The sequence below is a fragment of the Armigeres subalbatus genome, chromosome 2, assembly GCF_024139115.2.
Source record: "Armigeres subalbatus isolate Guangzhou_Male chromosome 2, GZ_Asu_2, whole genome shotgun sequence".
Lineage (NCBI taxonomy): Eukaryota > Metazoa > Arthropoda > Insecta > Diptera > Culicidae > Armigeres > Armigeres subalbatus.
Genome location: NC_085140.1, coordinates 425206057 through 425227064, shown reverse-complemented (window position 1 = coordinate 425227064; position 21008 = coordinate 425206057). Strand labels below are relative to the sequence as shown.

General features: G+C 41.9%; 1 protein-coding gene across 6 annotated transcripts in view; it reads left to right on the top strand.

The window, feature by feature from the left end:
• LOC134213508 (P protein) overlaps positions 1 to 19677 on the top strand; it is a 198943-nt gene extending 179266 nt beyond the window's left edge. For all 6 annotated transcript variants that reach the window (XM_062692622.1, XM_062692624.1, XM_062692623.1 and 3 more), the window contains 9 exons: positions 3362 to 3796; positions 3854 to 4038; positions 4102 to 4836; positions 4895 to 5221; positions 5283 to 5440; positions 5508 to 5697; positions 17703 to 17850; positions 17916 to 18009; positions 18084 to 19677. In XM_062692622.1, coding sequence (XP_062548606.1) covers positions 3362 to 3796; positions 3854 to 4038; positions 4102 to 4836; positions 4895 to 5221; positions 5283 to 5440; positions 5508 to 5697; positions 17703 to 17850; positions 17916 to 18009; positions 18084 to 18168 — 2357 coding nt within the window. In that variant the 3' untranslated portion in view covers positions 18169 to 19677. The remainder of the gene's footprint in view (positions 1 to 3361; positions 3797 to 3853; positions 4039 to 4101; positions 4837 to 4894; positions 5222 to 5282; positions 5441 to 5507; positions 5698 to 17702; positions 17851 to 17915; positions 18010 to 18083) is intronic.
• The last annotated feature ends 1331 nt before the right edge of the window (positions 19678 to 21008 follow it).

The following is a 21008-nucleotide window of genomic DNA, read 5'->3' as shown; positions in this document are numbered from 1 at the left end:
GGTCGAATAAGAAAATTTAAAATATCTTCAGTGCAATCTATCTGATCGAAACAAAATGTAGATTAATATGTTAAGAACACGCTTCTAAACTTAATTCTGTACTAATAAGGGTTCGGAAGCCTACATTGGAAAGGTATTTTTTTTTTCGAAAAGCTCAGTTGCTTTGTTGCAAGAGCAGGTAGGAAACTTCCTTCCAAGCAGCTCGGAAGCCTGAATTCAAGACGCTTGCAAGCCACCTTCAAGAGGCCCGGAAGCCCCCTTTCAAAAGGCCCGGAAGCCTCCTTTCAAGAGGCTCGGAAGCTTCCTTTCAAGAGGCTCGGAAGCCTCCTTTCAAGAGCCTCGGAAGCCTCCTTTCAAGAGGCTCGGAAGCCTCTTTTCAAGAGGCTCGGAAGCCTCCTTTAAAGAGGCTCGGAAGCCTCCTTTCAAGAGGCTCGGAAGCCTCCTTTCAAGAGGCTCGGAAGCCTCCTTTCAAGAGGCTCGGAAGCCTCCTTTCAAGAGGCCCGGAAGCCTCCTTTCAAGAGGCTCGGAAGCCTCCCTTCAAGAGGTTCGGAAGCCTCCTTTCAAGAGGCCCGGAAACCTCCTTTCAAGAGGCCCGAAAGCCTATTTCATAAGGCCCGGAAGCATCCTTTCATAAGACCCGGAAGTCTCCTATCAAGAGGCCCGGAAGCTTCCTATCAAGAGGCCTGGAAGCCTCCTATCAAGAGGCACTTTATTTCAAAAGGTCTGGAAGCCTCCTTTCAAGAGGCCCGGAAGCCTCCTTACGAGAGGCCTCCTATCAAGAGGTGCGGAAGCCTTCTTTCGAGAGGCCCGGACACCTCCTTTCAAGAGGCCCGGAAGCCTCCGTTCAAGAGGTCTGGAAACCTCCTTTCAAGAGGCCCGGAAGCTTCCTTTCAAAAGGCCCCGAAGTCTCCTTTCAAGAGGCTCGGAAGCCTCCTTTCATGAGGCCCGAAAGCCTCCTTTCATGAGGCCCGGAAGCATCCTTTCAAGAGGCCCGGAAGTCTCCTTTCTTTCAAGAGACCCGGAAGCCTCCTTTCTATTAAGAGGCTCGGAAGCCTCCTTTCAAGAGGCCCGGAAGCCTCCTTTCAAGAGACCCGGAAGCCTCCTTTTAAGAGTTCTTTGGAATTCTTCTTTCAAGATACTCAAAAGCGTCGTATCAAGATGCTCAGAAACCTCTTTCTAAATACCTTGAGGCTTAGCAGCCTCATTTCAAGAGCCGCTAACCGCAAGCCAGTCCCATCTGTTTATGGATGCCATATCCAGATGGTACTGACTTGCGATTAGCGGCAACATATTTCCCGTTATTTTTTAGACCAATTTTTCAGATATCTTATAACTAACGCTTATTTTAATTTACAGCAAAAATTAAGGGTACCTCAAATCATGCAAGAGTTCGAGAGGTACCTCTGAAGAAAAAGGTTGAGAACCTTCTTCTTCTTCTTTTCTTCTTCTTCTTCTTCTTCTTCTTCTTCTTCTTCTTCTGAGTGGCATTACATCCCCCACTGGAACATTGCCGCCTCGCTGCTTAGTGTTCATTCAGCACTTCCACAATTATTAACCGCGAGGTTTCTAAGCCAAGCTACCATTTTTGAATTCGTATATCATGAGGTTTACTTTTATGCCAAGGGATGGAAATTGTCTACCAAATCGAAAATTGCCTAGACCGGCACCGGGAATCGAAGCCGGCCACCCTCTGCATGGTCCTGCTTTATAGCCGCGCATCTTACCGCTAGGCTAAGGAGGGCCCCCTTACTTTCATACAACACATGAAAACGCTTACTTATGAGCATTCGTAACGACCACATGGTGCAATGGTCGAGGCTCGAGACATGGTTTCAAATCCAGATAAGGTTGAAATACGTTTTTTGTTAAGTAAATAACATATAGTGAAACAGGACACAAACAATCATAAATGTAATGCATGATGAATTACACTAATTCAAGTGTTGATCTGTCTTCAAAGTCTCCAAAACAATATGCAGGGAACTGCGGAACTGTATCTACAAATGAATAATGCCAAATTGTGTTAAAAACTGGCATCCTCTAGTTGGGTGAAATAAATATACAGAGTTAACCATACTGAGTAGGTAAGAAATGAATGTAGATTGAAATACAGATAATTTAAATTATCAATTATTCTTCGATAAAACTCATTTGGTATATCGTGGCAGCCACTATTTTTGTTCAAAATGCTATTTGTTGTAACGAAATAAACTACTTTCATCATTGACGACACCTTGGAAGTTGAAAAAATATGCGTTCGACGAGATATTATATTGCTTTTCTTCGATTTATTGCAGTTACGACTCCAAAACGGACCCGACTATTTTTTCTCAGTCCTAGAGTTTAGCTCGGAGTATTAGTTTTGATGGAGATTTTTTTATTAATAACGGTCAGGGGAGCAGGTCAGAGTAAAGTACACACTCCAAAGAACTCGATTTCTTTTATCTTGCACAGTGTACTTTTTTTATTCATCTGAAAATTATAACAACATTAGTTTAGATATATTTTTGCCTTTCTCGTACAACAAAGTTGTACCAAAAGGCTATCATTTCACTCCAAAATCAAACTTTTTATAGAAGTCTCGGAGACCCATGATGTTATACACCAATCGACTCAGCTCGTCAAGCTGAACAAATGTCTGTCTGTCCGTGTGTATGTGTGTGTGTGTGTGTGTGCACACGAAAACCGAAAAACATTAGCCACTTTTTCATATAGTAATTCTTGACCGATTTTCTCGCAACAAGTTGTATTCGACAGAGGACAAAGCCTTGTTGATCACTATTGAATTTGATAACGATAAACCATTGCTTTCAAAAGTTATTAAAAAAATGGAATCGAACTATATAAGGCCATATAAGATTGGTGTCTTGGCTAAATGCGAGAAAGGCAGTATCACCACTCGGTGAATTAAGTTGGGTTTTTGTTACTTCAACAACTAACCAGCCAAATTTAAGATGGATTTTGTTACAATATTTTTAAGAAATTATAACTCCCCTTGTTATAATTTTGTTATGCAATATTGATCGCGTAACGTTCTGATGATCATGATTGATATGGACAGTGTGTGGAGACGCATGGTACATAGTAAGTTAGTGTCGCAAACTCAAAGGCATCCAAATGTGAAAAAAATCTTTTTTCACACTTTTCAAAACTTCTACCATCTGAATTTCCAGCTTTTAGCGTCATGAACTGACTATTGACTTTTTATACGTGATTTAATTCTTAAGATTTGTTTGTGTTCTTTCGCTCAGTTATCAATTACATTTTGACAAAACAAGCGTATTCAGAATATACCAAAATTTGAATAAATGTGCGCCCCGATTGAGTTAATACCTTCTTCTTCTGCTTTGCTTCTTCTCAGGTCCCGATGACGATCCGCTGCCGAACGATGACGGTTCGGCAGACGACGGCGATGACAATAGTAAGGAGTTTATCACAATCAAGGTCACAAACCCCAGCCAGAATGGTGACGGAACGGACAGTGTCAGTGGTAAACTGACGGCGACGACGACAGCGACGGCCACCCCTTCACCCCGCCCTAGCAACAAACACCACCAGAATGGAGAGAAACACGGTGGCCACAATACGACCATGGACGGAGGCGAACCGGACGAGCACGAGGTCACCATGCAGAGTATGCACGGTCACGCGCATCCCCAACAAGGGAAGGTGTTTGGCTACGTCAAGATCTCCATACTGTTGGTTGTGTGGCTCATCTTTACCGGGTTTCTGATGTCTAAGAACGAGAAGGAACTGGAACCACGTCAAATGTCCATCCCTGAGGGAAGAATCAGAAGTATGTTCCCTGTCAAATGTATCCTGTGCATTCGATAATTGTGATGCTTTTTTCTAGCGTATATTCTACCAGACACACCCCCTGGATCAAGGGTAGGAATCTACCTCAAAGGTGCCTTTCTCAACGACCAACAGCACAATATGACGAGCAATTACGTCTCAGTGAATCTGCAACTGCTCTATACCCATAGCAATAGCTCTAACCTCACGTACATCCAAGAGCATGATGTTAAGCATGTCGAGGTAGGTAGCCTTTGAACATGATTTATTGAATCCCAAACTATTTTCTTCCGTACTCTTCTGCAGAACATTACCGATGCCTGGTTAATACCGATGCCAATGGATCCCGACCAGATAGATCGGATGGAGGAGATCACGCGAAAACACGTATTCGACATCGGCACCGCGAATCATAAAAAGGTTAACAACGGGAAGGCGGTCATTCGTGTGCACCTGTCGAGCAACGTGGAAGCCGACGTTCCCGCTCTATTCACCTACGATTCGACACCCATCGACAAGGAAACGGGCGTCATCTATGCTGCGATAGTACTGCTAGGACTGTACGTTCTCATTATTTGGGAAATAGTGAACCGTACCTTTGCAGCCATGCTGGCTTCCACGTTGGCGATCGGTGTGCTCGCGGCTCTCGACCAAAGGCCCAGTATGCCAAAGTTGATCTCGTGGATTGACGTGGAAACTTTGCTCCTGCTGTTCGGAATGATGATCATGGTCGCGATCCTCTCGGAGACCGGTATCTTTGACTTTTTGGCAGTATATGCCTACCAAGTGACTAACGGTAGGGTATGGCCGCTGATCAATTGTTTGTGTATTTTCACGGCCGTACTATCGTCCTTCCTGGATAACGTTACTACCGTACTTCTAATGACACCGGTCACGATACGATTATGCGAAGTAATGGAACTAAATCCAGTGCCGGTGCTGATGTCGATGGTGATCTACTCGAACGTCGGAGGCACACTGACACCGGTTGGTGATCCACCAAATGTCATCATTGCCTCCAACAGTCACATTGCGAAGAATGTTAGTCCCTATTCGATCTCTTCAACTTTCATTTATTACTAATGTTACCCATTTTTAGGGAGTCAATTTCGCCACTTTCACACTGCACATGGCAATCCCCATCGCGATCGTCATGGTGACCACATACTTCCAGCTGCGCATGAAGTTCAAAACGATCAGTGATCTGCGGTTCAGCGAACCTCAGGACGTTCAGGAAATCCGTCACGAAATCGCCGTCTGGCAACGTGCAGCCGCGTCGCTATCGTCCTATTCCAAGGACGAAGATCTGGTACGCGAAACGCTGCTCAAAAAGGTAAACAAGTTGTCCCGATCACTGAAGAAGAAACTAGTCAGCGGTTCGGTGCCGGTCGAGTACAAAGCCACGCTGGAGGAACTCAAGACCAAGGTATGTCAATGCGATTAGGGGAAGGATCATTAAGATTCTAAATGAACAATTCTTTCCACAGTACCCGATCAGAAACAAGGTGTTGCTGGTGAAGTCCGCAGTTACACTGGCCTTCGTCATCACATTCTTCTTCTTGCATTCGGCACCAGATATACAGAAGCTGTCTCTCGGTTGGACCGCCCTGCTGGGAGCCGTACTGCTTCTAATTCTTGCCGATAGGTAATGACCATTCATCATACCGAAATACATATATCATGTTCACTGACAATTTCTGTCACATTATTAGGGAAGACATCGAATCGGTGATTGCCCGCGTCGAGTGGTCCACCCTGCTGTTCTTTGCTGCCTTATTCATCCTGATGGAAACGCTCGCCGAGCTCGGGCTGATCGAATGGATCGGAAAGCAGACGGAGAATGTTATTATGTCCGTATCGGAAGAATCTCGCTTAGCTGTTGCCTTATTACTCATTCTCTGGGTAAGTACCCGATTTTCACTGATGGGTTGATAGAAGAATATCTAGAAGGGATGGAAAGTGGCTGCTGGACAACATTATTTTCAAAAGCTAAGAATAACCTACGAAACATTTTATCGGCACTTTCCATTATTGGCTAACGCAGATACTGGCAGCGCCAAAGTCGTGGTAATAGTGGAGCACCAGCAATGTTGGTGTAGTTGATTCAATAATAATTTGCTGCTAACAATAAGAACTGTAATTGGATGGGTTAAGGATGGTAATCAGTTCAGCGAGAAATTAGTTTTAAAAAAACAATTAGGCAGTTTCAAATATAACAATAGGTATTTTAATTCTATTTAATCGGCGAGCAATTGTTTAGTGAGAAACAGCCACTAGCCTTTGAAATGTTTCTCCAAAAACTTTAATTCTTTGAATTTCTGAGAATATCCGGAGTAGTATTAAAATAGATCGACTGTAATTTAGATAGGGGAACTGCTCCTTGAATTCATACCATGTACCCTAATCAATACCATTCGAAAACAAAGAATTGGTGCTCAAATTGTTTTATTTCTCATTTTTGTGATTTTTTCAGCAGTAAGCACGCCGGATAACAACAAAACACGACACAAATTGAGCCTAAATTGCCTGTTTTGCAAATGTTATTGATAAAGGAACATGTTATTTATAATGGAACAGATTCCCTATTTTGGGGATTTTTCCCCAGGGAACCCCCAGGATTTTGCCTTTAGTTGAGAAAATAAACCTCTGCAAAATTTAGCTTATTGCATAAGCTGGCGCATTTGATTTCAAGTTTATATGAGGTTTTCAGCCGAAATACATATATAGGAGAATACACCTCCATCACTCTTTTGTTCTGGATATTGTTTCAAGAAGCCCGTTTGAGCTCAGAATTGCAACAAAGTCAGCTGGTATGTTAAAAAAACGAACAGTGGGTAATGTCTGTGACATAACCACTAAGTGGACGTAGGACTTGACTTGACCATGCCTTTAAGATACATAATATGTCCAAATTTTCCACATCAACTATTTTGGATAAATAATCGGCGTTGCATACCAGACGAGCTCGGTGGTCTAGTGGCTACCGCTTCTGCCTTATGAGCAGGAGGTCGTGGATTAAATTCCAGGCTCGTCCCTTTCCTACTTTGTATTTCTATCATAGTTCTTTCTGTGTTTCACGTTCTACCAACACAATTCCTACTGTTATAACCTTCCACACTAACAAAACCTCCCGTGGCACCTATGAGAGGTCGTAGAGTTCTCTGCATCTTTCTTAATTAGGTGTCCGACTAACCATCCTTCCCCAGCATTCGCAAGGACGTGGCCAGGGCAGATCTGGACTATTGGAGAGAGTGCATTGCTTCCATCTAAGAGATAGTGATTAGTCCCAAATCAATATCTGTGGTAACGGATGAAAGTGATGCTACTCTCACACAATAGTCCAGGCTTGTACCACCTACGAATTTGTGCGAATTGCTCAATGCTAATGCTAATGCTAATAATCGGCGTTGCGTACCATTCCTTGGCAAAATCTTCTCATCAAACCGACACAGAAATCAAATCTACCTCGAACAAGAATCATCAAAAAAAAAATTCAGGAAGTATCTGTCCGGTCACGGAATATTAGCCTCGACAGTGGCAACCTTCCCACTGAAGGACTGCCTGAAATAAGCCACAAGTTGGCACAGCAGGGGATGTAGACTGTATCTCAGCCCCTCCACTGAAGGGCCTCCTAATGCGTGCGATAGCGACTAAAGAACATTATTTTTAACTCTTAGAGCCTTAAAAAAGGCTGTTTGCTTCGGCTAAGTGCAAAACGTAAGAAAACGATCTTTTCAAATAACCGCGAATTTCTAGCACTTTTCTTTTATACCTACTTAATTTTGAATCTTCTCTGCTTCCCAATTGGCTATCTCTTGCCAATCAGCTAGTGTCTTGTATCCCGCTTCTTTGTCAGCCAAAGCGTCATCATCATCAACGCGTTCGAGAAGGGCTTCTTCTTTTTTACGCTTGTTGCTCGCTGCTGGCGTCTATTTCCTAACGGGACTTTTCGCTTGATACAGGCCAATAAGCCGGGCAAGCGAGCTTAGAATTGCAGTTCAGGTGGGAAGTACGTGTTCTTTTCTGAGACAACATTGTTAGTAGTAGAATGAAGGAAACACCCGGAAACAATGTTTATCTACATATTTTTTTATCAATGCCAAAAAATCCAACATTTGATGAAAATCGATTGATAGTTTATCAATGCTTGAGCTGTTATCGTTTTTTTTTATCCAAATAAGATTATATGAGAGATTTGGACATCTTATGAATCTTTGAAGGCATGGTCAAGCGAAGTCCTTCGTCCACTTCGCGGTTAAATCAGAAAAATTATCCACTGTTAGTTTTGACGCTATTTATGAAAATCACGCATAAAATTTTATCTCTAGAATATTGGAATGGCACCCAAGCACAATTTCTATCCCGAAGGGTTGTCACGCAAGCTAATTAAATTTTTAAAACGATTCTACTGCGAAAAACTCTTTAGTAGATCTTGAAAACTTGATCAATGAATCGTCCACTTTGAACGTACAGGGGCACACTAGAAGTTAACTTGCTGAAAGCAGTGTGGCAAAAGGCATCTAAGGTACGATTTCTCAAATTTAAGCACCTTAACCAAAAAAAATATTTGGTAGGCGTACTAGCGAACACCATCCATCATAACCGGTACCATAAAGTTTTTCATGAAAAGTTCCTAATTTTGAGAAAACCCGCGTTAGATGTCTTTCACCATATCAATTTCTGGAGGTTAACTCATGCCGGCTATTTGCGTATATACGATAGCGCCTGGCTGTGGAAGTGGCGGGTAGAAAATCAGCCACTGTCAATAATTCATCTTGTTCAGTGTTGTCATTGACAGTCTATCGTCACACCGCCGAGCCGCGCTTACTGTCCGGTAGGCTTCTCCTTTGTGCGGTGGCCTCGACAATGCCGGACCGAAAATTCCGATGATGCTGACGATTCTGCCTTGCTCTTGAGAAAGCTTAAGTTTGCGATTGCGTGGCTGAGACGATGGAGCAACACTTCAAAAGTTCTGGCGATGCTGTGGTTGCTGTGCCTGTTCTTGTCAGATCTCAGGGTCAGATTGAGAGGAAAAAAATCGTGCTGCGCTTTTTTATGCCTTCCTGACCTAGCGAGAGCTCATTCGCTGACGTCTGCACCAATCAGAGCGTGGCAATGGAATGATGCAAGAATGATGCGGTACTCATATTTATAGGTTCTCGTGAATTCAATATTTTGCTTTGAAAACAGTTTTGGGCCTATTGAAACAAGTTTTCGGATATTATCAAGCATGAATATGAAAGGCATACTTGAAAGCTGTTGATTGAGTGGTTAACTGCAGAAAACTGTTCAATAGGGCAAAAGCTATTTACGTTTGAAATCTTTCAACACAGCGTAACGCGGTCGATTTAAAAAATTTGAAATGACACCCGGTATAGTAAAGAGAGACGTAAGTCCTACGTCAAAAAACAATCCCACAGAACATTACATATCCAGATCGACAATCATCGTATGTTTGAGTACAAGGTTTTGGATACCGTCTGCACCCGGTACCTTGTCTAGTTTAAGTATCTGCGCAGCAACGATCATCGCTAGTCCATAGTGGTACCACATCTGCTGACTTGTATAATGTGTTGACCAATCTGATAGGTCATGTTATTCACTTCTCATGATAGTGTCAATGCCAAGGGAGCAACTGGCAATAATGGGAAGGAACTGAAAGAGCGACCTTCAGGTCCAACTTTGCGGCATTCCGCAAACAAAACATCAATTACTATGGAGGATAGTCGTCTTCTACGGTGGGGAATCCTCATCGACAATCTATAGACCACGGATATCTAGGAATCCTATCGTTGAAATGCAATCGGAGAGAAAAAACGAAACTTAGCATATCATCGATCCATAAAACCGAGTCATGTATAGAACTAGATGACGCAGTTCTTAAGTATCATTTTTTGCAGTGATATCATCTTATCATTAACAGTTAGTAGGGAAGGGAGATAGACCAAAATATTCGTGGCGACTCAAGAACTGGCGAGGTTGGGAAATAGGTTTGAGGTATTTCAGCTGTTCATCCGGGTATTTGACGTCGTGAACGGTGGTGTGGCGTAGCGTCGTGCTCGAAATATAGTTCATCATTGACCATCTGGGCTTTGCTTACGATTAGCGACGTCCATCGCCTAGACGCAAGTTCTAGGAAGTGTGGGTTCGATTCCCGCACCGGTAAGGAAGAAACTTTTCGTGATCGAAAATTTCTTCACTGGGTTTTAGCGCATCATTATCGGTCCCGAGCATTTTAATCACCCGCGCAGCGCTGTCATTTTAGTTTCGTCACTCGTTTCCGTATCGGTCACTATATTCGGCTCTCAATTTGGTTGCTGTATTCCGTACCGGTGAAGTTTGACAGTTGTTAGTTTTTCAAATAGCAGCGCTCTTACCGCGCTACTAAATTTGGTCACCTGTCAGTCGCGCTACTGTTATAGCAGCGCGTTTAGTAGTGACCGGTAAAGTGTCAAGTAATGATACTGCGCTGCCAAACGGCTAATACTCGCGCCCGGTAATCTTGCTCTTATGTGTCCTGTCCGTTGCAGTGTCTCATGCTAGGTGTTAAGTGTTCAGTCTGTATGACCTCTGGTCGAAGACGGTGTTCCTGTCTTTTTTATTTTTTATCTTCTGGATGGATGACCAGAGCTTCATGGTACACAGAACAAAAAGACAGAGCCAAAAAACCTTAGAAAGAAAAAATTTAAGTAGACTATTAGATTTTGATTTCCGACAAGCAAAGAAAGGCATAAATGGCCTGCATATAAACCACATCGCGATCGTCAAACCACCTCTTACTTCCCTAAAGGTTTGATTAAGGTAGCCTCACTCCTCTGGAATTCGATCCGCGAAATTTATCTCTATGTATTTTTACATATGCGATGTTTTCGGAATTAAGGCACGGAAAATCAAAATCCCGGCCGTATTTAAAACGCACGGGGACCAAAATCCGGCGGAAAATTTTCCCAAAATGTGAGACTACCTTTACCTCGAATCACAAGCCCGAGGTAGTCGCTTTCTGGAGGCGTCATCTTCTGTGCAATACCAAACAAACGGGATCGATGTTGTCAGAACCAGTACCGCAGGCTACTTTACACCTTAGGAAAATTTTCCGACGGATTTTGGTCCCCCTGCATTTCAAATGGGGCCGGGATTTTGAATTTCCGTGCCCAAAATGATATGAAGGTATCAACCTCTGATTTAATTGTGTTACGGCTAGAGGGATTTTTGATATATTTTTTGTTATTTTAACAACTAACCAGCCAAATTTATAACATATTATGTTACAATATTTTTCTGAAATAAATAAATCCCCTTGTTATAATTTTGTTATGCATTATTGATCGGGATAGTTACGGTGTACTTCGTAGATTCGACACTAGTGATACTCATGTTTTTCTTTTGAAATCTCCATTTAGATTACTATCAGTAATCGAGGTAGGTGTGGTCCTTGATTTTAATCTAGGACAAAAATCACAAATGCATAAGGATTACTATTACTGGCCACGCCCTTCACCGTAACTTGTAAAAGGAAGGAAATGTTGATGTAGTACTTACTTAATGAGAGATCCCCGACTTAGCGACACCCTCATAAGTACTACGGAGTTGGATTTTGGGGAAAGTATTCGTTTCGTCAGGATTTGCCTGTAGCGGACAATGTGATCGTGGTAGACCTTACACCGTAATACACCACGCAAAGATGTTTACCCAGCATTACGGGGGAATTCCTCACCTCTAAACCACGCTCCCGCAGAAACCTTTAGTTTTCTTCTTGGCCAATTCTGCTATACAGGACTTGGTCGGTTGGTTACAAACTGAGGAAACGGATCTAGCAATGTTGGGGAGGGAAAGCAACAAATCCCCAAACTCCCATTCCCCCTTCCGATGACATTGTTGAGATTAAGGTTAAAGAGTAGAGAAATTACGGCCTGGGTTGAGGTGCCTAGGATGCTGGTTATAACCCTGGGATTATAACCCTGGGAAAACCAGGAAATCACGCACACTGGCATGGGTGGGACTTACACCCAGGTTGGGTTGGCAGGGTGGCTCAAGTTGGTATGTAGAACTGGTGATACCATCTCTGCGGAAGCAGACGAGAGCTAGTAGGCAAGCGGTGTCGTTAGCCAAAGCACCTCGAATGCTTTTCGGAACTCCCTGGCTGGATTGAGAGAAATCAAACTATGGACCAACCGCCGAAATTATTCCCACAGTGTTGTTCGCAATCGAAAATAACCTGAATCCATGCGTATTTTGGGGTGATCGTTTTGCACCTTAAAAATGGCACTGGTGAAATCAGTCGCAGCTTCGGTTTGATGGAAGGATAGGAGGCGGCAATGTACAGAGCCACGGTTTCCACAAAAAAGGCTGCATTGTTCTACACAGTTAGGTTATGTTCCCTGTAACACCTAAGCTGACCCCTTGTCTCGGAACGGACAGCCAGATTTGACCGCTCTGAAATGAGAGATAAAAGATAGCGCTCCGAGGACGGTTTAGGATCGGCTGCCCATTTACCTTGATACTGAGACGGTGTCGCCCATTGTACACATGCCCGCGGATGCTTTTTCTGGCCATTTTGACAGTTTTGACAGGGTGTTTTGCAGCGCAGCAATAGCACTGGCGGAATCAGTCGGGACTAAGGCCGGCTTGTCGGAGATTCTTTCAGGGCAGATGTCTACGTAGAGGTTTTTGGGTACCTTGCGTGGACACGGCTTAACGGGTTTCTGAAATGGGATCGGCTGCCCATTTATCCTGAGACTAGGGCCGTAGAGACGGTGCCGCTCGGTTCACAGATACCCACATACACTTTTGACGTAAACTACGTCTAAGGGGAAGACTCGGATACAGGGGGACAAATGAAAATTTCCAAATTCGAGACCGTCACGAAATCATGTAAGATTTTGAACTTTAATAGCGTCTTTATCTTCCGATGGATTTTTGAGATTTATATATCAATCTACGCGGAAATTCTCTACCAATTTGTCAATTATATTGAAACTTTGGGTTAGGACGTTAAAATAGGGTATCGGATCATTTTGGCAGCACCCTCTTTTCTTGCCCGCAAGAGTCACGTTTCGGTCGTCGCCGTTCAGTGCGGTTGGCTTTTGGACTTTGCTTTTTGTGCGGTGTTTCGCACAAAAAGTAGAACAAAGGAGCCGGACCAGTGACCGCGGTCGAAACAAATGTAACGAAAATGCGTAATGTAGTGCATGGTGTATAAAAAGTGATGCAGATAGGGGCATGTTTGTGCAGGCATGAGACGTTCAATTGTTATCAATGCCAAAGCCCTTGCTAGTAATGCAATCATCGCAATTTAATTGCATAAACATGTTTATATTTAAAACGACTTTGGAAAATGTTGAGCATTTTTTGCAAATTGAAAACTAATAAGGCCGTTACACATATTTATTAAAAACTAGCGAAACAAATCCAGCTTTGTCCGGATGTTGAAAATGTCACAATGAACTATTTGCAGCACCGCACTCTTGATCATTTTTCGTCCGTTTGTTTTGTTTTCCTCAACAGCTGACCCAAAATAGTATTCTATTGATTTTTTACATTTCCCCGTTAAATTCACCAACTTTTTGTATATACAAACCTTGTGGATCCCAAAACGAATCGATTAGGGAAAAAATCTTGCAAATCGATCAAGCCGTTCGGGAGTTAAATCGTCAGGAAGGAAATCTTAACTCATTTTTATTATATAGAAGATTATGGTCTACGCAAGGTCAAGGTCTACTGGCCTCCGACTCTCTGCAAAGTCAAGTGGGAGGGGGTAATCTTCTTCTTCTACTGAATCGAGCGGCGTGAAAATTTGAATGCAGAGGTCTTTGGTGCCGAGGAAGGTTCTTAAGATGGTTCGAGACCCCTCTCCTCTTTGAAACCTGGCTCCTATACAAATGAAACACCAATTTCATCATAACTCGAGATCAAGCAAATGGAACCAAATCTGGCGTGTGGAGGAAAGAGGGGCTCCCATACAAATGAACCAAAAATTTCTGCATAACTCGAGAACTAATCAGAGAATAAATCAATTTTAGACAAAATAAAGTTCGTCGGGTCTGCTACTAAAAAATATATATATAAAAATGTTTAAAAAAAATTGAATGAAAACTCCTCGGATTTGTTAAAGAATGTTTTACAAATTCTCAAAATTTACCTGAATTTTTTTTGTTGCTCCTCAAATTGTTATTTTTAAGCAAAACAATCCGAAGGGGGGGGGGGCTTATTTTAAAAGATATTTATATCGGCCTAATAATATTTTGTCCAATTAAATGCGCGCCTGAATCAGAAGGATTTAACTTTGATTCAGGAAGTGTTATTACAGGAATGAATCATGCGGTACTTATTGTACACGACAAAAGCTTCGGAACGCATACGTTCTTGAAACGGGCTATATGAGTTACAATAGAGTTATCACCTTCTTGATCCCTGATTCAAAAGTCTTGCAATGATATTAATAAAATGGTTGCACGAATATTTTATCCATAGTGACACTCAGTGTTGGTAGAATCATACTCAAATCTGAATCATCGAGGTTTCATGCACGAGCTAACTCACCTGCGATTCTGCAGGGGTAGCATCGCGCTTGAGTTTCTCGGCCAGAATCACATCGCTTCGCTCACTCACCGAAAAATGATTTCGTTTTAAAAGGCGTCAAAACGCAATCGAGGCGTATGTTAGCCATTGTTTTAGAAGAAAAACAGTTAATTCAATGCATTCAACAATGAAGAACACGTAAATATCAAATTGTGATTCGAATCATGAGCAAATCTCTGGGCCATGATTCTGATGGGATTTGACTCACGCATGGTTTGAATCGCCGATGAGATGTAAGATTTTGAGATTTTACCAACACTTGTGACACTGCCAGACAGTGGGAGTTAGATTGTAATAACACACACCCTCTTTTCCCGTCCGCAACGTTTACTACTCGCGCGCATCACCACCAAATTAATTGGGTTTTGGTACATGATTGACATTTTATGATTTCTAGTGATGCACGAAAACAAGATATGCCTATGATTGGAATGTTTCTGAATAATAAAAGTTGCAAACGGAAAATATTTCTATTGAAATATTTCATCAAATGCTTCAAAACCCAAATGTAGGCAATTCGGATCCAACAAAGGCATCATTACCACTGATGAATAAATTTGGCTTTTCACAGTAAATTTTTTAAACAATTGTCGTATCCAACAATTTTCATATCTTAAGATACGCTAGTTTTGTTCGAAACCAGCGACATAAGCAATCAAATGAATTTTCTAAAAATATTCATGTATGATGGCACTACAATCCTCAATGAACAAACTGTCTTACGTAGTTTACGTTGGGCGGTTGTGTCTTGTACATAACCCTTCTGATTTTTTTCTGACTGACATGCCACATATACACATCGATGAATACTGTGGTTGATGGTTTCCAGCATCATATATCTAATTCCATCCGGACCGGAAGACTTCCCGTTGCTTCTGGCAACGTAGATTCATACCTTCCATACGTCGTACATTCTCTCTCATTATCGTCTTCTTGGGATTGACGAACTCCACCCACAGCAGACCTTCCTCCCGGCGAGCTTCAGCTACACACCTCATCGGAGTCACTATTTTACCCTTTTCAATAGGGTCGGCAATCTGCACAATTTTCTTCCTGCACATTTCAGCAGTCTTCCTCTTCGAAATTACTGGTTTGCTGCTCGCTCGTTTCGGGTCGACAACCTGCACGACCTCACCTAGTTTAAGTCTCCGTTGTAATTGCTACGGCTTTTCAGGAGGTATATGATCACATCCGTGATACATGTGATGATTTCCATCTTTTGGCCACCGCTCTCCTCGTGCTTGATCATCACCTACGTCCTTCATAAGCGCAGAGTGTGCCTAAGTGCTTTATAGGAAACCAACTCCATAATGTCGCGGAACGTGTTCACCTCGCAATTTAACAGCATTTGTCCCGGTAGTAGGTATATGATGTTCTCCGAAGTTTGACCAACGTTCCTCGCACAGATCTGTATTCTTGAGCTTCATGCGGCGCGTCATAACGACAGTTGCGCCAATCTACATAGCTGGGCTAGGATTAAAATGTTTCATGATGGATGATGGAAAAGGATGAGAAAGGAACCCTTCCCCCTCATAAGCTGGGACTTCATGCAAAATGCCGAAATTCAGCCTTTGAATAAGCAGATTTAAGGTTCCCCCAAACACACGCGACGCGACAGTCGCGACGCGATTCTATCGCTTGGCGACAGTGATTCTGTCGCCGTTGGTATGGAAGCGTAAATAGAGCATGGCCTCCAGCGACCCAACGATAGAATCGCGACGACTAGTTGTCGCCGTCGCTGCGGTGAAATGTTTAGGTCTGGGGGAGCTTTTAATCTCTAAACATTTCTTATGAGAACATTGGGACACCCGAAGGTAATTCAGAACTTTTGCCTAAGCTGCAGTTTGATTGATACACGGTCAACACAAAAGTAATCAAACAGATTTTAGAAGAATTAATCATGATTTAAATAACACATGCAGGTATGTTAGAAATGTGTTTTCGAACGTGCACACACTGCATAACGTTACAGAAAATTAGAGGGCTCAAGGAGCAAACTATCAAGTTATCACAAGAATCAATAGAAAAATATAACGATAATATATAAAAATAATATAAAATAATATAAAAATATAACCAAATGAATACACGAACACAATCCTTTGGATACGAAAATAGTCAACGTGTAATATAAAGAAGATCTTCTTATTCTTCTTCTTCTTATTGGCATTACATCCCCACACTGGGACAGAGCCGCCTCGCAGCTTAGTGTTCATTAAGCACTTCCACAGTTATTAAATGCGAGGTTTCTAAGCCAAGTTACCATTTTTGCATTCGTATATCATGAGGCCAACACGATGATACTTTTATGCCCAGGGAAGTCGAGACAATTTCCAATCCGAAAATTGCCTAGACCGGCACCGGGAATCGAACCCAGCCACCCTCAGCATGGTCTTGCTTTGTAGCCGCGCGTCTTACCGCACGGCTAAGGAGGGCCCCAATAAAGAAGATACCTTCTATAAGAAAATGATAAGCGATTGGGATGTTTTCACCATTGGTTGGACTGATGTGGTTTATCAGTAAATATCCATAATAAATTAGAGTACAGCACTGAGCACGCAGCAGATTGCGAAAAACGCTTCACTCTATAAGAGATGCGCTTGTAATAATAAGAAGATGCCTTCCATAGAACGATTTTATCAATAATTCGCATGTTGCTATTACTGTATTCATAACTAATTTCAACAGAATAGCCTTCAATGTTAGGCATAGCCTCTATCGAGGAACGTCCACTATCCAAACCATTTCCCTTGAAGAAAGAAAACGATTTTTTCGGGTTGAATACTGTGAAAAGCGCCTGAATACTCCACAGGCTCCGTAGGAGGTTAGGTTCTTGTTAGACCCCCTAACCATTCATTCTTAGGCACGGAAAGCTAGATACTGTAAATGAGGGGTCACCTGTATGAAGGATTTTTACTATCGGAACAGATAATCAGTAGCGTTATTCTTAGCCGATTGATAGGCTAACGACACTACACGGCGTCTAGACTATACGAAAAAATGAAGTTAACAATAAAGATAAACTCCACAAGTATGCGAATAGCCGGGCGTGAATCTACTTCACCAGCAAATGGTCTGGCGCCATTACCGCTCGCGGAAAACTGAATAAGCTGTTAGGTTTTCTCTCTATCGTGGTTCAAAAACATAACATAGGTTGACTGATATAATATAAGTACAAGGATGAAATGTTATTGTTTGGAAAACAATTACAAACTAATATTAAAATTAATCACTCCTACCTAGTCCCCTGAAGACTACACCAATGCGAATATGTGTAGGAAACAATATTTGAGGTATTAAAAGTAATAAATTATGTTTCTCATCTACAGGTTTCTGCCTTGGCTTCTGCCTTCGTCGACAACATCCCGCTGACGACGATGATGGTCAAGATCGCAATCGGCCTAGCCGAGAACGAAACTCTGGGTCTGCCCCTTCAACCACTGGTTTGGGCACTCGCATTAGGAGCCTGCTTGGGAGGTAATATCTTTTCTAGTAATAACCCAGGGAAATTTTGAAACTATGGTTATTTCATTTTTTTTTAGGAAACGGTACTTTGATCGGTGCCTCCGCCAACGTAGTGTGTGCCGGTGTTGCTGAGCAGCACGGTTACAGATTTACATTCATAGAATATTTCAAGTGAGTTTTCAATGTTAATGTTTTGTCGATTCTTTGCCATCTAACCATTTTTTTTTCATTTTTTTTTCTAACAGGGTCGGTTTCCCAGTAATGATCGGCAGCATAATCGTGTCGACCGTGTATCTTCTGTTTGCCCACGTTGTCTTTACCTGGCATTGATCCGCTAGGTAACAGAATCTTCACTGTAATCGAATCCTCGTGCGCTGCCATAATTAATCGAAGGTCGTCGTTCGAGGTCTTTTGGAGCATATCGGCGAAATTAAATTACACAACACAGAGAAGATTCCGCACGAAAGTTTCCCAGAGCACCAGACCGTGCGCGACTGGAATGAATGAAACAAATGATGTGATATCCTTCCGAAATCCCAATCAGCTGTTTAGAATTAACTCTACTGTATAGATTACTGATCATTAGCGAATTAGGAACAAACAGCAGACTACGGCGCACACATAACTAAGAGCTAGCCGAACTCTCCGCCAAGCGGACAATTTGTCAATTTCAACCGTATGATTGAACCCTCCCTACCGAAAACTAAACAAAATTACGCTAAGATGCCCGAGAAGACTTGGCACATCATAGTGAGTGTCAAACGAGTGTCAGGTCCCCGCAATATGCATAGGAACACACCACCATTATCGACCCAAGGTCCTTCTCAACCGTTTTAAATCTTTTTTTTTGTTTCGCTGCTCGTTAACTCATTAGATCACTTGTTCGTTACAAACTAGTTGCTAATTAATCATTTTGTTTTGTTTTGTATAGAGTATTTACAAACTAAAGTGTTAAAACTAGATACGTAGTATCTCTACTAAATTATATATTTGAGTTAGTTAGTTCAAAATAGCTAGAAAATTAGCTGATTACAAATACAACTGTATCATAAATATATTATTTAATAAAAGAAAATTTAAAAATAAAGAAAAGTGAAACGACATTCCAAAAAAATGAAACTAAAAGGAAAGTAAAAAAATGTCTGAAAGCATGCGAATGGCGTGTGCATTGAAGAATACAGAGAAACCGTCACATTTATGATTGGGGTATATTAAAAGAAATCAAATATACTGTTGGCAGCGAATAAGAGGCGATATTCAACGCAACTGCAATTGTGAGCGAAACACTCATCACGAATGATGTTAATAGTCAAAGAATAATAAATTAAATCTAGTGCTAAAACTGAACAAACTAGTGTTATTCAAAAGGATTACTGTTTAAATTTAAATTAGCCTTGCGCAATGATTCATATTTAAGTAGAAAAAGTTCGTTTAGATTACGTTTCGGGCCTGGTTACCAGTTTTGCCGCAACTGAACACATCAGAACAACAGCGGGCGGAATGGATCAAAGTGGCATCCGGTGTTGAAGAGAGAAGGGAACAACAAATCGAATTTAAGCTCGTGGCCATAGACCCACACTAAAACTCAATAAGAAAAGACGTTGATGAGATGAAGAAGTTTTTGTGAAGTTCTTACGTCGTTACATAAGTCGAATCATCAGTGATGATTCATCACACGAAAATAGTAAAACAATACAAGGAATGATAATATGTCACGACCACGAGTTGTGACAATTGAAGAAACAACATGGAAGCATAACGGAATGAATGATGTTTGGAAATGTGTATCTGAATCAATGCAAAATAATAAAAAAAAGGTGTTAATAATATGCATTTAAACATGGTGTGTTTTTAAAATGAAAGAAAAAATAAGTTACATTGAAAGACACTTTTAGATTATCCTTGATTGATTGATTTCCGATAAGTTCGCTGATTTTGGTTTCTATTTCATTGCTTTATTCGATCTCTTTTATATAGTCGATTCCCTTTCAACAATGCCATTAACACCACTCATAAGGTTTAAGATCTAAACGAAATATAGGCTGCAACATTATTACCCGAAACCTTAAAGTGATTCCCCCCGCTTGTACGCAGACGCTACATGGACTTTGGTCTGGTATTCATGATGGTCTGGAACGTTAACGTCTTTTGATGTGATGCGTAATGTCCCTGTACCTACTATTTTAACAAGAACTGAACAACGCCTTGTCTTCAATAGAACGCAGGGATGGCTTCTGAATAGACTCACCACTATAAACTTGTCCGCCTATGGTGCAAAGCTAAAACTTTTTGGCGAATGTATCAACCTTTTCCTATTTTTACCTTCTCAGATACGGCCAAACGTGATGTGGAAATGCAAAATTCCGGAGCCGGAAACTGCCTTGTGTCCACCTGGATACTGAAAAGATTGATACTTTCGGTTGGTATACAATGAAACATGCGTTCGTGTTCACAGTCTAAGAACCTCTGACCATATATTCAATGCCTATTTCGTTACATGTGAAACGAATGCTTTATTCCTCTAGACCAACAGCAGCTTTAGCGCCACTCTCCAGGGGAGAGGCTGCTGAGGCGTTTTGGATTGCGCGGCTAAGACTCAATCTATTCGGGCGGGTTGATATGAGTTTCAAACACCGATCTCATTCTGACTTTCCAATCATGCAGCAAACCAAACTCAAAATCCTTTCATTTCCTGAATTCAAACCCGAATGAGTGGAGATTTAATCTAATTTAGGCGTGGAAATAAAATCGGAACCGAATCAGACTACTCCAAGAGAAAACGTCAACTCGAATCAGTTAAAAAAGAAGATCTTTTTGTTGATGGTACCATGGTTCATATTTTTAGACATTCAAATCATCCAATTTTGCCTATTCTGATCTTCAGTTGACGTCAACACTAACTGTTCTGATGGTATAAAGGTTTTAGATCTTATTTCTAGGAAACTTAATAACTAGATGGGTCTGACCTTGTGGCTTCTACGACGAAAGCTTCTTCGATGAGCGGTGAACTTTGCTTGCGGGCATGCTGGGCTTCAACGGCAACGGTTCTGGAACCCACACGTCGATATTCACCGTTGGAAGCGCCAAGAGCTGCGGCAAACACGTGGCAGCTACACCGAGGCGTACGCGTGATAGTTACACCGTCGCAGAGTTGCGAAGGCATGCGTTTG